This window comes from Cervus canadensis, chromosome 11 (genome assembly GCF_019320065.1).
Source record: "Cervus canadensis isolate Bull #8, Minnesota chromosome 11, ASM1932006v1, whole genome shotgun sequence".
NCBI classification, from domain to species: domain Eukaryota; kingdom Metazoa; phylum Chordata; class Mammalia; order Artiodactyla; family Cervidae; genus Cervus; species Cervus canadensis.
Window position 1 is genome coordinate 25,701,661 of NC_057396.1, and position 14,722 is coordinate 25,716,382.

General features: G+C 51.2%; 1 protein-coding gene across 1 annotated transcript; it reads left to right on the forward strand.

Moving 5' to 3' along the window:
- Window positions 1-213: 213 nt before the first annotated feature.
- IL10RA (interleukin 10 receptor subunit alpha) lies at window positions 214-14,438 on the forward strand. Its single transcript, XM_043482131.1, has 7 exons — window positions 214-378; window positions 2,863-2,977; window positions 3,569-3,759; window positions 4,655-4,824; window positions 5,703-5,850; window positions 7,945-8,066; window positions 10,880-14,438. The coding sequence occupies exons 1-7, from the start codon at window positions 312-314 to the stop codon at window positions 11,807-11,809; spliced, it is 1,743 nt and encodes a 580-aa protein (XP_043338066.1). The 5' UTR covers window positions 214-311; the 3' UTR covers window positions 11,810-14,438.
- The last annotated feature ends 284 nt before the right edge of the window (window positions 14,439-14,722 follow it).

Consider the following 14,722-nt stretch of genomic DNA (forward strand, 5'->3'; position numbering starts at 1 on the left):
CGGAAGGTGAGGAAGGTGAGAGTTGACCAAACCCGGTCCCGGCCGGGCACAGCAAGACCCCGCCCTGGCGCTCCCCAGCTTCCTCTCCACGAGCTCGGGCAGTCGGCGCACTGGGCGGCAGGCTCGACTCCTTGACGCAGCGGCGTGTGGGCGGGGCGTCTCGAGGCCCCGCCCTTCTGACGTCAGCCTCTCGGGGCGTGAGCGGACTCGCCAGGCTGAGGTTTCAGTCGCAGCCGAGTAGAGCCGCTGCCGGAGGCGAGCTTCCCGGCTCCGGCTTTGGCCCCGGCACGGGAGAATGCGGTGCGCCCAGGATGCTGCCGCGCCAGATAGTGAAGCTGGCGGCGCTCCTCAGCCTGCTCCTCGGCTTCCGCGCGCACGGTAAGGATCTGGGTCTAGCCTCGCCCTCCGCGCCCATCCCGCTCCCTCTCCCACCGGTTGTCAACTGTGCATTAAAGTTCTGCCTCCCACGGAGAACCCCATCTGACTGACCGGCCCTCTGTGGAGAGAGCCGCCCATTATCTTCCCCCCTCCCCGAATCTCCTGCGTTCTGGCAAGCCTGAGTCTCAGGCTCCCACGTTGTAGACGTCTAACAGGCTGAGATTGAGTGGGGTAGTGGGGAAGTGTGGATAGAGAAGTTAAATGACCACCGCCCCCCCCTTCAACTCACTGCCCACCCACGTCCCGGTGAGTCATAAATTCAGCCCTGACTCTTTTGTTGTTCTAGTTCAAATTATGGGACTGGTGGTCCCTCTGGGAAATTACTTTGATCTCAGTCTAACTACTTTCCCTTAGTTCTCCGATTAACCTGTTTCTTCCCCTGGGCCATGTCACCCCTCAACTCTTTTCCTCCACCATCACCTGTCACCCCCATCGTATCATCCGTTCTCCTCCTTTAGCCCCCAAAGCATTCCCACTGCCACCTGCCTTTTCCTCCCTACTGTTAGCTTTTAGCTCTCCTAACCCAGCCAGATGTCCTGGAAAGTTTCTGCAATTGAAAAGGCTAAATCCTGAAGGGAGAGAATGAAAGGGCGGGGAGTCCCAGGAACAGAGGCAGAGAGAGCAGGGAGACAGCCAGAATATGAAGTAAAACATGAGGTCACCGGTCACGTGATCGAGAGCTGAGCTGGGGATGTGCAGCCCAAACACCACAGAGACCCACTGTACTTTTCACTTTCCATATACTGTTCTGAAATTGAGAAACAGACTTGAGGATTGAAGACAGTATAAGAAAGCAAGCAAGATGTGCTTTCTAAGTGAGAACGACAGTCAGAAAAAAAAAAAAGAAGCATTATTAGAGAGATGATGAGAAGTCGGAGAACCAGGGCAGCCTGGGAGTTGCTGTCAGATGCAGAGACATTAAGGGATTGGGGAGAGAAGAGGAACTGGGTGTTAGCATTGGCCTTGACATGCTTCATTGCACTTGAAGAGCAAATCTTCATTGCAAGACTCTTAAAGTAGTTGTATTTATCGCACTCTTACAAATGAGAAGATTTCTGCTAGGTTAAATGATTTGCCCAAGTCACACTAGCAAGTGCTAGTTTGCAGCTCTTGAAGTTAATTTTCTTTGATGAATGGTGTGTGGAGGAGGGAGGGGAAGACAGGAGGTGGAGAGAGGCTTTGGTATTTAGTATCTTCCCTGGTGGCTCAGGTGGTAAAGAATCTGCCTGCAATGCAGGAGATGAGGGTTCAGTCCGTGGGTCAGGAAGATCCCTTGGAGGAGGAAATGGCAACCCACTCCAGTATTCTTGCCTGGAGAATTCCATGGACAGAGGAACCTGGCAAGCTACAGTCCATGGGGTCTCAAAGAGTCTGACACAGCTGAGCGACTAACACACACACATCTCACCTTGGAGCCAAGGGTGCCAGTTCTTTGTGGAAACGTCCTCAGCCCAGTCTAGGATCAGGACTGTTTGTTGTACTCAGGCTGAGCCTGGATATCTGGCTGCAGTAAAGCTCTCCTGGAAGCTGGGGAATGGGGCAACCACTCAACTTGGGCTTCTGTGAAGAGAAACAGGTAGATGCCAATGAGGAGGATATCTGTGTACCAAAGAACTCCAGAGAGGGGGGCCTTGGGTTAAGGCCAGAACTGGGGCCAGAGTGGGAACCTGATGTGGGGATGGGAAGCAGACCTTGGGATGGGGCTGAAGCAGGCGCAGGGATTGGGCATAGCCAGGGACCAGCTCATCTGAGAGCTCATTGTGGGCAGAGATTAACCCTCTGCCCCTGCCTTCTTGCCTGGAATGCATCACACCCAGCTTGTCTCTTCTCACTTCTGCTTTTGATCCCAGATAGCACAGGATGGTGATTTAAGGACACATTAGCTCTGGGATAAGATCCATCTGGATTCAAGGGCCCATTCTACCCCTTACTATCCCCACTGACCTTGGGCAAGTCACTTAAAATCTCTGAACCTTCATTGCTTCTCTAGTAAACTTGGGATAATAGATGCCTACCTTGTATGACTACTGTGGTTATTAAATGAGACACAGTATATGTAAAGTACTTAGCTGAGTGCTCAATAAATGGGAGATGTTAGAATGCTTGGGCTTCCCTGGGGGCTCAGTGGTAAAGAATCTGCCTGCAATGCAGGAGACTTAAGAGACATGAGTTCAATCCCTGGGTTGGGAAGATCCCCTGGAGGAGGGCATAGCAACCCACTCCAGTATTCTTGCCTAGAGAAAGCCATGGACAAAGGAGCCTGGCAGGATACAGCCCATAGAGTCCCAAAGAGTCGGACACAACTGAAGCGACTTCGCAGGCAGGCAGAATGCTTGCAGCCATCTGCAGCAGCATCTCTTCCCCGGGGTGGGTCGGGGGAGGCTCTGCTACCTCTAGTACTGACACTCTCCTCTCTTTGGACAGAACTGCCCAGACCTCCTTCTGTGTGGTTTGAAGCAGAGTTTTTCCACCATGTCCTCTACTGGACACCCATCCCAAATCCATCTGAAAGTACCTATTATGAAGTGGAGCTCCTGAGGTAAGCAAAAAGGAGGCTGGAGAAAGGAGTTAGATGAGTGAGGAAGTGGAAGACTGCATCCCCTTCCACCCCCCTAGCATGGGAAGATACCTGCCTTGTTACTGAAATGACACCAGGAGGGACCCTGGCACATATCCATCAGTTGACAAGTACTGATCAAGTCTCATGTGTGTCGAGCAGTATACTGGGAGCTTGGGATGAGAAAGCCAAGCCTTTACCCTCAAGACTTTTCCATCTTGTTGGAAAAGCGTCCATAAGACAATTGGAGAACAAGGAAGCCCCAAGGACTGCAGATGAAATTGGGAGAAGGAAGGAAGTGGGCTGTGTTGCAGAGAGTAGTAGCAAGTCTTCCTGAAGGAGTTGGCATTTGAGCTACTCATATTCCAATCTGAGAGTCTTCTGGACCACAGAGAAACTGACTCAGCCCCAGAACCAAGGGAGATCCCCTTGCAACTGGATGCCCCATACTAAAGGGAATACCCTGAGGGCTGTATTGTCATTCGAGCTCTCCCCTGGCCCCTTGCTTCCCTCCTAAAGGAGGTAGGTTGAAGCACAAGTTCCTCTCCCCATGCCTACCCTGCTCTCTCGCAGGTATGGAGTAGAGCCCACCTCCTGGAAGCGCATCCTGAGCTGTAGCCAGATGCTGGTGATGTCCTGTGATGTCACCATGGAGACCCTGGACCTGTACCGCAGCAACGGTTACCGTGCCAGAGTCCGGGCAGTGGACGGAAGCCAGCATTCCAACTGGACCTTTCCTGAAACCCGCTTCTCCGTGGATGAAGGTGCTTCTCCTCCCCTGGGCCTGGAGCATGGCTTTCAGGCTCCTTTCCAGCCAGAAACTCTAGTCTAGACCTTTGCTGTCTGTTCCCATAGCTTGCCACATCCACCTGGCTTTCTAGTGAGGGATTTAGTTGCTCTAAGAAACCTGAGTCAGGGCTTTGGAGAAAGTTTAGATGAAAATAGCCAAGTTGTTCAAGATTTAAAAGGGAACTGAAGTTGTTTATCCTACAGAAGAGAAGTCTTGGGGTGAGTTGGAACAGCTGAATCATGAAGGCCAGATTGGTATACTTGTAGGGTTCTGGGAGAGGAAGTGAATCCATAAGCACTCAGCATTGGGCCACAAGCAATAGGCAGAATTTGAATCTGGTCCTGCTACCTTTAGGGAAGAACTCCCTGAGATCAGGGTGTGGGGCTTTGAAGCAGTGAAGTGCTACTGAAACCAAGTTGGGAGTTTCTCTCTGCAGAGAGTAGCGAAAAGGATAATAAGCCCCAAATGTGATAGGATTCTTTCATTCTGCAGATTGGGACTGACTATGCTCTTATGTGTATGGCAAGCCTGCTCTGCAGAAGTCAGAATGATGCTCTAGGAGGTCATTGTCTCCCAAATGCCTGTTCACAGGGCAGTACTTCACTAGCTGCAGAAACATGACTAAGGAGTGTGTTTAAAATAGATGTTGCCAGGGCCCCGCTTCCAAAATTCAGATGCACTGTGTCTTGAGTGGGACCAGGCATCTGTTTTTAGCACTCTACCCCAGAAATTCCTTATGTGCTGCCAGGTTGGGAGACCTGTAATACAGGTTTTAGAGTGGGAAGAGCTTGACCTTGGAGGCCAGGGATGGATGGTGTGCCCAGGCCCTCCCCGGCCCAGTGGCCTCATGGTTCTGTCTCCCCACCCAGTGACTCTGACGGTTGCCAGCGTGAAGCTGGAGATGCAAAACGGTAACATTGTTGGGGCCATCCAGCTCCCCAGGCCCAAGGTGGCCCCTGAAGGTGACACGTATGAAAACATCTTCCACAACTTCCGGGAGTACCAGATTGAGGTTCGCAAGGTACCAGGACACTATGAGGTATGAGATTCTCCACGGTCAGGCTCCCCTGTCACCTGGGGCCCGAAGTGCCTTTTGTCCTCCCCTTGGGAACTTTACCTGCAGAGTCGAGGGAGGTTGCGTGGCAGAGGTGGGTGGGGAGGGAGGGTTGAGATGGCCTCAGTCCTGAAGTATGTGCTTCTGCCAGGTCGCAGGGAAGACAGTGCCTGCTAGGTGTCTGTGGGACATTGTATGACTACAGGGGTGGGGGGGCATTGTATAGCTATGGTTTCCAAACCTCTTGTAGGTGGAGACTTTATTTTCTTTTATAGCTAGGGAAATGAGGCTCCAGGAGGCCCTCTAAGCACACTCCCATAAGGGAGAGACCTGGAACCACAAAATCCATCTTCTTACCTATCCACCACGGGCTTCCCAGGTGGTGCCCAGTCATAAATAACCCTCCTGCAGGAGATGTAGGAGACGCGTGTTCGATCCCTGGTTGGGGAAGATCCCCTGGAGGAGGGCACCGCAAACCACTCCAATATTCTTGCCTGGAGAATCCCATGGATAGAGAAGCCTGGTGGCCTATAGTCCATGGGGTCACAAAGAGTCGGACATGACTAAATCAACTTAGAATGCATGCATGCATGCATCCGTTTCCACCACAGTTGACTCCAGCCCCTTCTGGGAAAGTCCTCAGTATCTATAAAACACTTCCTTTTCTCTTTTAGTACAAAATAAATCATGGTAATCACAGAGATCTTGGGTTGCATTGATAAAGCAGGGTTTGTCAGCTTAGAAAAAGAACACTGAAGGAGGTTGACTTCCAGTGCTTTAGAGTATCTCTAAAGGCCCCTCTGGCTCTCATGTGCCATGGAACAAGGATATCATGTTTATTGCTCTGGTTGTTTTCATTTCAGTCCCATGGCAAGGTCAAAAATGAAAGCTTCAAACTCCCAGTGCCGAGAGGGGTGGGAGAGTTCTGTGTCAGGGTGAAACCGTCTGTCGGCTCCCGAGTGAACAAGGAGGTCTGGTCCAAGGAAGAGTGCATCTTGCTCACCTCGCAGTGTGAGTTGGCTGGGGCTGCTGTCCTGGGAGGAGGGAGGCAGCAGGGAAGGAGGCAAGGCTGCCACCGAGGGTCACTGTGCTGGCCCTCACCCGCCAACACAGCCCTCCATCCTCACCCAGCCCTGGTGAAAGAGCTCCTGTTGTCCCGATTTTAGAGATACGGGAACTGAGGCTCAGTACCTGTAAGCGACTTCCAGGCTGTGGTCACTGTGCCAGGTCTCCCGGCTGTGCGGCTCCTTCCACTGGAGCCCAGCTAAGCTCCCAGGAGCCCTTCCCAGCCCCGCTCAGTCAGCTGTGATGGTTCCTGTTTGTCACAGTCCTCAGCTGAATGGAGCTGGGGACCCCAAGGGCTTCTCAGAACTTTCCCTGCCCTCCCCCCCCCCACCCCCCCACCCCAGAGGAAGCAGAACTGAGCTGGCTCTTCTCTGCAGTTACAAAAGTCAGCAGACACTGTTCCAGCCTCCCAACCAAGTGCTGGGTGGGGTGGGTGCGGGGGTGGCGGGCAAGGGAGTATGGGGTGTGAAGGTCATGGTTTTGCCTGCAACGATCTTACAGTCTGCCTAGGAAGACAGGGCCTGGCAAGAGGAGGCTGCACCTAGCTACTTAGGACAGTGTATGTCGAGTGCCTAGTGGGTGATGTCACAGTCAGTGGGCTGGGAGAGTGCCTGGTCCAGTGGGGGCAGCATCCAGCAGTGACCAGAGGGACTCCTTGCTTTTCTACAGCACATTTCAGTTTATGGCAGACACTTACAAGCTGGTTGTTATTTAAGCCTCACTCTCACTGAAGCAGAGCAAGGCACCATCTCTGTGCCAGGTGGCCTTACACACTTTTTCAGCATCTGCTCACTAATACAGAAATAGTTTTGTGTACAGGTCTGGGTTCAAATCTCAGCCTCACCACTTATGCAATATATCACCTTGGGCAACTTACTTAACCTCTCTGGGCCTCAGGGTGCTAGTGTATAAAAATAAGGACGGTAATAGTATTTACTTCTTAAGGTAAGACTAAGAATCAGATCACATAAGTATTGTAGTCCCCCCTTATTCCCAGGGCATACGTTCCAAGACCCCCAGTGGCGGCCCTGCAATCATGGATATATACCATTTTTTCTTGTACATATATACATATGACAGAGTTTAGCTTATCAATTAAAGATAATTTTAAGTTAAGAGAATGTCCAAATTGCCAGTATCATTACTCTTGCACTTTGGGGTCATGATTGAGTAAGAAAAGGGTAACTTGGACAAAAACACTGAATACCACAACCGCCCATCTGAGGCAGCCCCTAGGTGACTTACAGGCAGGATCTCCTGGACAAAGGGAGGATTTGTGTCCCAGGTGGGACAGTGATAGAGTGGGACAGCATGAGATTTCAAGTTACTCAGAATGGCACGTGATTCAACTTATCAATTATTGATTTCTGGAAATCGCCCATGTAATGTTTTTGGACCACAGGTAACTGAAACTGCAGATTGGGGCGGGGGGCTGTTTTAAAGGGCTTGGTAGATGATAAATGCTGTGTACTTCACAGCCACCTGTGAGGTGGGCACTATTATTGTGCCCATTTTGTAGATGGTAAAACTAAGGCTCAGAAAGACTGAGTAATTTGTCCACAGCCTCACAGCTAGTAAGTGGTAGACCTGGGATTAGAACCCAGGTCTGGCTGCTCCCAAAGCAGCCCTTCTTACCTGCTGTGCCAGCCTGCCACAGCTGTGTCTGCTGTCATGTGAGTTCTGTGCGAAGACTGGCAGCAGAGCCCATGTGTCTAGTGAGGGATCCTTCAGGGTGGAGGTTGGAATGTCAGGCCAGGATTCCCAAGAATCCAGGGACTTCCCTGGTGGTACAGGGGTTTAGACTCCTCACTTCCAGTGCAGGGGAACTAGGTTCAATCCCTGGTCAGGAAACTAGGCTCTGCATGCCACAATTGAAAACAAAAATAAGAATGTAGTGGTGGCCTCCAGAGTTGTGGCCTTGAGGTAGCCTAAGGGGTTGAGAGGTCACTTGGCCACTCACTGAGAGGCTCCTGAGAGGGGCTGTGGGGACCACCCCTCCACATCCCATGGCCTACAAGCCCATCTCTCTGGACCCTGCAGATTTCACAGTGACCAACCTCAGCATCTTTTTCACCTTCGTCCTGCTACTCTATGGAGCCTTGACCTTCTGTCTGACCTTCCAGCTATATCTGCGGCGCCGGGGGAAGCTGCCTGCTGTCTTGGTGAGTCTTGCACAGAGGCCACCGCCCCATCCTTCCTTCCCAGCCCCACCTTCCCAGCTTCCCTAGGAGTCCTCCCAGGACTCCTAGAGGCAGGGCACACCCTCCCAGGCAGTCCATACCCTCAGCCCTGATGTTATCAGAGGCACCTTCATCAAGCACCATGGGGTTGGAGGGAGAACTTGAATGCCAAGCCCAGTACAAAGAATGTTGCCTTGTAGTGGCCAGAAAACACAAAGTAATCCCAACCCGCCTCACGCCATTTTGTTACTATTTGCTAATAACTGGCCGCAGACCAGCCCCTGGGCATTAGTACCTCGGAGACAGGCAGTTACAAGACTCACTTAACAACAGAGGGAACTGAGGCAGAAAAGATCATTACGTGCAGAGAGCCCCACAGCCAGCAAGAGTCAAGGCCAGAGGCCAGCCTTGCCCATCCCTAGAGGCTGTGCTGAGTCCTCTGGAAGAGGAAGACAAGGGGCTGTGGTCAGGGTAGAGAGAGCGGCGCAGAGAGGATGCTGAGAGGAGGGCTTCCTGGAGGAAGCAGCATCTCCAGCCCTTCCTGGGAGGGGTGGGGGCGGGGGCGGGTCCTCTCTGACTGCACAGTGCTGACAGATGCTGATTTGTAGTCAGTCAGCCTCTGAAATTCAACTTGTCCCATTGAGCAGCGTCTCCAGACCTCAGTCCATCTCTGGCCTGGGATTCAGAGTGGACCAAAGGTGGTCCCCACAACTGACATTATTGGGATGGTCAAGGACTCAGCTAGAAGGGTGGGCTCTGTCAGGGAGAGAGGAGCCCAGGGAAGCTCACAGATGGAAGGTAACCTTCCACAGGGTTCCCAGGATCTCTAGGGAAAATAAAGCAAGTGGCAAAGGCCCTCTGAAATGATCTTGAGTAAGAATTCCGGGATGGGCATGGAGCGGGGAGAAGCGGGGTGAAGCTGCCTGGTGAGCGCACCATGGGGCCCGCCCTCAGGGATGGGTGACTGGAAAGCAGAGCAGTGGGAGAGGACCACTGGATAGAAGTGTCTTCGTTGAGCTTGAGGAAAGACATCTAGTAAGAGAGTGGGCAACGGAACTACAGTTACCAAGCATCTACAACACACAAAGTGTTGTACGGAAAGCAACTGAGTAAGTGGGCCCAAGAGGCTTGATTAGGTCTGGAGGGACAGTCAATGAATCAACTATTAACTTTAATGGAAACCAGTGAAATAGACATAGATGTAGATGCAAAAATGCCAAAGGAGATGACAAGCAATCTGTAGTTTTTTTGTTCCTTCTGATCATTTGGATCAGAGAATTAAATCAACTATTAACTTTAATACAAACCTTGGCCTAGATGACACAGCTGATAAGAGGCAAAGCTGGAATCTGAACCCGGAAAGTCTGGCTCAGAATGTACATCCTTAGTAACCAAGCTATATGATATTAATAGGGATCCAACCAGTAAGAGTTGCATTAGAGTCATCACGTACAAAGGGGTCTAGATGTGCATCAGTGAGTCAATAAGTTAGTCTGTAAACCTTAGGAGTGCCTGCTGTGTGCCAGCTCAGTTTAAGCAGCTCTGGGAATAGAGTGGCCAATAAGAACAGACAACTCCCACCCTCAGGAGCTTGTGAATATTTTGTTGGGTGTAGGGAGTGAGCATATCTGTGTGTATACATGTGGGAGCACAGAAAACAAAAAATAACTCCAGAAACTAAGTGCTAGGAATGAATAAACAAGGTTGATAAGAAGAGGGGAGATCAGGAAAGCCCCTCTGAGGAGATGACATCTGAGCCAAGACCTGAATGATAAGAAGGATACAGTCATACAGAATGTTTGGGGAAGAGGATTCCAAGCAGGAATAGCCTGTCCAAAGGCCCTGAGGCAGCACTGTCTGGAGCAGAAGGAACTCCAGTGCAACTGGGGCAGAAGAGCTAGGGGGAGAAGGGTTAAGTGACTTCCTGGGACTATTAGCAATTAATGGGGACTAAGCGACTTCACTTTCACTTTTCACTTTCATGCATTGGATAGGGAAATGGCAACCCACTCCAGTGTTCCTGCCTGGAGAATCCCGGGGACGGGGGAGCCTGGTGGGCTGCTGTCTATGGGGTTGCACAGAGTCGGACACAACTGAAGTGACTTAGCAGCAGCAGCAGGGCCTCGTCAACTGCTAGTTCTGTGCTTGTTCACTGACCCACACTGAAGCCAGCCTGTGTTTATGAGAGTCACACTCAGGGAGTGGAGAAATGATCTTGGTATCTCACCTCCAGCATTTTAAAAGATGAAATAAATAGCATGGAATAGGATGGGACAGAATACAATAGATCACGATGCACAGGCAGTAACAATAAGTATTATTTTGTGAAATTGATTTCAGTATATGAATAATATATTTGTGCGCTATTTATATCTTATGTAACATTATTATGTAACATATTTCTTACTCAAGGTCCTACTGGTGGGGAAAAAGTCTGAAACACATTTCTAGATCTCAGTGGGTCCAACCAGCTCTCAGGTTTGAAAAGCACTGCTGATGGAGCTGCCTGAGAATGTTCACCTTTTCTTGCAGCCTCCCATTCTGTCTGTCATTCTGTCTGAGCTCTGAGAACACAGGCTTCTTAGGTAGCTGGCCTGAGTCAAACTGAGATCTGCACGAGGAGGAAAACTCGATTCTGAAACAAAGCCAAAAGGACAGCAACCTGTCCTGCAGGCTCTGCCGCACCCCATCTGTTGGAGCAGTGTCTCCTGAACCCCTCGCCTCTCCTGGCTGCACTGGGGTGGGTTCCTGCCGGTGACCCTCCCGCCCCTCTCACTCTGCGCTCTCATCTCCAGGTCTTCAAGAAGCCCAGTCCCTTCAGCCTCATCAGCCAGTTTTCCCACCCGGAGACCCAAGATACCATCCACACCCTGGACGAGGAGGCCTTCCCCAAGGTGACTCCGGAGCTGAGGAACTCAGACGTGCACGGCAGCACTGACAGTGGCTTCGACAGTGCCAAGCCATCACTGCAGACTGATGAGCCCCAGTTCCTCCTCCCTGCCTCTGACCCCCAGGCCGGGGGGACTCTGGAAAAGGGGATGCCCCAGGAGCTGGAGAACAGCTGCAGTAGTGGAGGCAGCAGCAACAGTGCAGACAGTGGGATCTGCTTGCCAGATCCCCGCCTATGTCCTGGTGCAGAGCCCAGCTGGGAGCTGCAGGTGGGGAGCGACAGCCGGGACCGGGAGGACAGTGGCATTGGCCTGGTGCAGAACTCTAGGGGACAGCCTGAGCATGCTCAGGGTAACTCAGCTTCGGGCCATGGGAGTCCCCTGGGACCTGAGGAGCCTTCAGAAGAAAACCCAGGGGCAGGGGCCTTCCAGGGCTACCTGAAACAGACGCAGTGTCCAGAGGAGAAGGCAGCCCAGGCAGGCGGCCTGGAAGAAGAGTCTTCCTCAACAGAGTGCCTTGACCCCCAGTTCAGGACGTGCCTGGATACTGAGGCGGGCTGGCCTCTACCAGCCCTGGCCAAGGGCTATGTGCAACAGGACCCCCCTGAAATGACTCTTGCTCCTTCGCAGACCCCTGCAGGACAGTGGGACCGACCAACTGAAGACTGGTCACTCCTGGGCTTGACCAGCTGTGGCAACCTCGGCACATCTGACTGGAGCTTTGCCCATGATCTTGCACCTCTGGATTGTGTGCCGGCCCCAGGCGGTCTCCTGGGCAGTTTTGACTCAGACCTGGTCACCCTGCCACTGATCACCAGCCTGCAGTCAAATGAGTGAGGCAGGCTAAGGGCTTGCTTTTGATTTCAGTTGCACGCTGCCTGGACCCAGAGGATCCAGGGGCCAGAAGTGAAGCACAATTGCTGCAAGCCCAGCACTTTGCTGCAAGCCCAGCAGGCCCAGTAGGTGTCCAGGGCAGGAGGAAGCTAGACTAACACAGGGTACATAGGTGGCATTGGCCTGCCCTGCAGACAGGGCCCGCAGACTCTGGCAGAGCTGAGAAGAGCAGGGCAGAGACCTCCCCTCTCCTTGGAACACATCCTGTGCTTTAAAGGACTCTTTGCTCAGGGGGATCATGAGGCCACCAGGCTGACATCGGCTCAGTGAGCCAGGCCTCCCCACTTAGGCCGTCCATGTGTCAGGAGAGCCTCCAGCAGGATGGAGGGCTGGGAGGATGGAGGCATCAGGGCCACCAATGCAGGGGCCACTTCTAGGGGAGGAAGGAGGAAACAGGAGCCAAAGGGAGCTGAGATCCAAAAGGGGGCTTCTGACTCAGAACCCTGGGGATGTCTTGTATCCATCTGCAGACAGTACCCTCTTTCGAGCAAATAGAGCAGCAGCCCCCTGGGGCACTTGGAGTGGCCAGGTCACACACTGCCCGCATCCTGCTGCTCCCACCACCTTGCTGACAGAACCAGAGAAACCATGGGTGTTTGTCCTGGTCCAAACACAGCCCTTCAGTCGCTCTCTGGGCTTGAACACCACCTTATCTGCCCAGGAGGGTCAGAGTTAGGACCTGCCCTTGTGTTGCTGCTGATGTCCAGCTACAGGACAGGGCACTGGGCTGGGACCTCTGTCCTCCCAGTGATCAGATGTGGTGAGCTTGGACCAGCCACTTCTCAGAATTGGACATCACTCAGTTGTATCCGACTCTGTGCAACCCCATGGAGACTATAACCTGCCAGGCTCCTCTGTCCATGGGATTCTCCAAGCAAGAATATTAGACAGAGTAGTCATTCCCTTCTCCAGGGGATCTTCCCGACTCAGGGATCGAATCTGTGTCTCCTGCATGACAGGCAGATTCTTTACCATCTGAGCCACTTATCAAAGGGCCATGGTTATTCCATTTGTGAAATAAAGACTCAGTCTCATGCTGGGATGTTGGCCAACCTGGCTTCTGGGGTGACAGCTCCAACCCCATGTGATGCTGGGCTGGGAGGAAGCCGTGTCCACACAGAGCTGAGGGCCGAGGGACAGCCCCACGCTGAGGGCTCATCCGTGTAGCAGGAGTGGATGGCATTGTGCTGAGACAGTGACCAGACCCTGGGCCCAGGGAGGGGGCAGGTGTGGGCCCTGCTTCCTCACAGTCAGTTTGGGATCTGTCTGCACCTGTGAGGAGGGAAGCTGTATGCCCCCCAGGTCATCCTTGGCCCTGCCTTCTCCGTGGCACTCTTGGAATAAACATTAGGCCCAATGAATCCAGTCAGAGCTCCTCCACTCTGCCAGGAAGCTCATAGATGCCAGTCCAATAATAATTTCCTCTAGAAATAGGTCTGAGGGAGGCTTTCTCAGCATTTCCTTGGAAGGTTTATTTATTTAGTTTATTTATTGAAAAGGCAGGGAAAGAGTTCTGGGCATTTCGAGAGCCTAGGAGTTCTCGTTCTGACTTCACTGTTCCTAGCCTTGTGACCTTGGAAAGTCACCTTTCCTCATCTATGAAACCAGAAAATGTTGCCTGACTTGTTTTGTTTATAAGGTTCCACTGAGAACATGAGTGCGAATGTGGCTTGAAACACAAGGCCTTGTTAATGAGTTGATGTATGTTTTTTCTTCCAATAAATTGTTGGGATCACAGGAATCTCGGGAAACCAGTCAGATTTCTGATGACACAGTGGCTGGTAGAGGTGTGAAGTTATTGATGATCAAGGATGATAATGAATAGGATGTGTGACGTCAGTCAGATTTCGATGACATAGTGGCTGGTAGAAGTGTCAAGTTATTGATGATCAAGGATGAAAATGAATAAGATGTGTGATGTTCCTTTAAGGCAGCAAGACTGAGGACTCACACTCAAATCAGGTCTAATTCCTCATGTTACCATTTATTGCCTGTGACCTTGGGCAAATTCCTTACTAAGTCGCTGTTTCCTCATCTATAAGATGGGAATAATAATTCCTCATGGGGATGTTGGGAGGTTTAAATGAGATCATACATAAAGAGTTTAACACGTACCAGGTGTGTGGTATTCCAGACAAAGGTAGCTGTCATTGACTTTGTTTTTATTTTTTTAAATTTTTAATTGGAGGATAATTGCTTTATGATGATGTGTTGGTTTCTGCTGTATGTCATTGACTTTTAAAACTGTAAAGGGAAATGAACAGTTTTTCTTGGAAACTGGTGAAAATGACAGAGATCTTTAAAAATGTATATTAAATTATGACAAAATTGTTGAAAGAGAATGTAAGCAAAGATAATGAAGGAATTCCTGGCAGTCCAGTGGTTAGGACCCTGAGCTTTCAGCGACAAGGGCCCAAGTTTGATCCCTGGTCAGGGAACCAAGATCCCATAAGTCACAGGATGCCACCAAAAAAAAAGAAAAAAGAATGATAAATAGTATAATGTAAAGATTATGTAATATAATGAGAGATAATGAAAATGGATGTAAATGAAAGAGTATGCAGAGGTTCTTTGTTGTTGTAATTGTCCAGTCACTAAGTCATGTCCAACTCTTTGTGACCCGATGAACTGCAGCATGCCAGCCTTCCCTATCCTTCACTCTCTCCCAGAGTTTGCTCAAACTCAAGTCCATTGAGTTGGTGATGCTATCCAACCATCTCATACTCTGTCACCCCCTTCTCCTCCTACCCTCAATCTTTCCCAGCATCAGGGTCTTTTCCAGTGAGTCGGTTCTTTAGGAAGACTGAAAAGGAAACCGTGGGGACAGAGAACACTGTGTTTTGGATGTGAATTCTG

Coding starts and splice junctions, on each gene's coding strand:
- IL10RA (XM_043482131.1), top strand. CDS start 312: ATGCTGCCGCGCCAGATAGTGAAGCTGGCGGCGCTCCTCAGCCTGCTC. Junction 4,825..5,702: donor AGGTACCAGGACACTATGAG/GTATGAGATTCT, acceptor TTTTCATTTCAG/TCCCATGGCAAGGTCAAAAA. Junction 8,067..10,879: donor GGAAGCTGCCTGCTGTCTTG/GTGAGTCTTGCA, acceptor TCTCATCTCCAG/GTCTTCAAGAAGCCCAGTCC.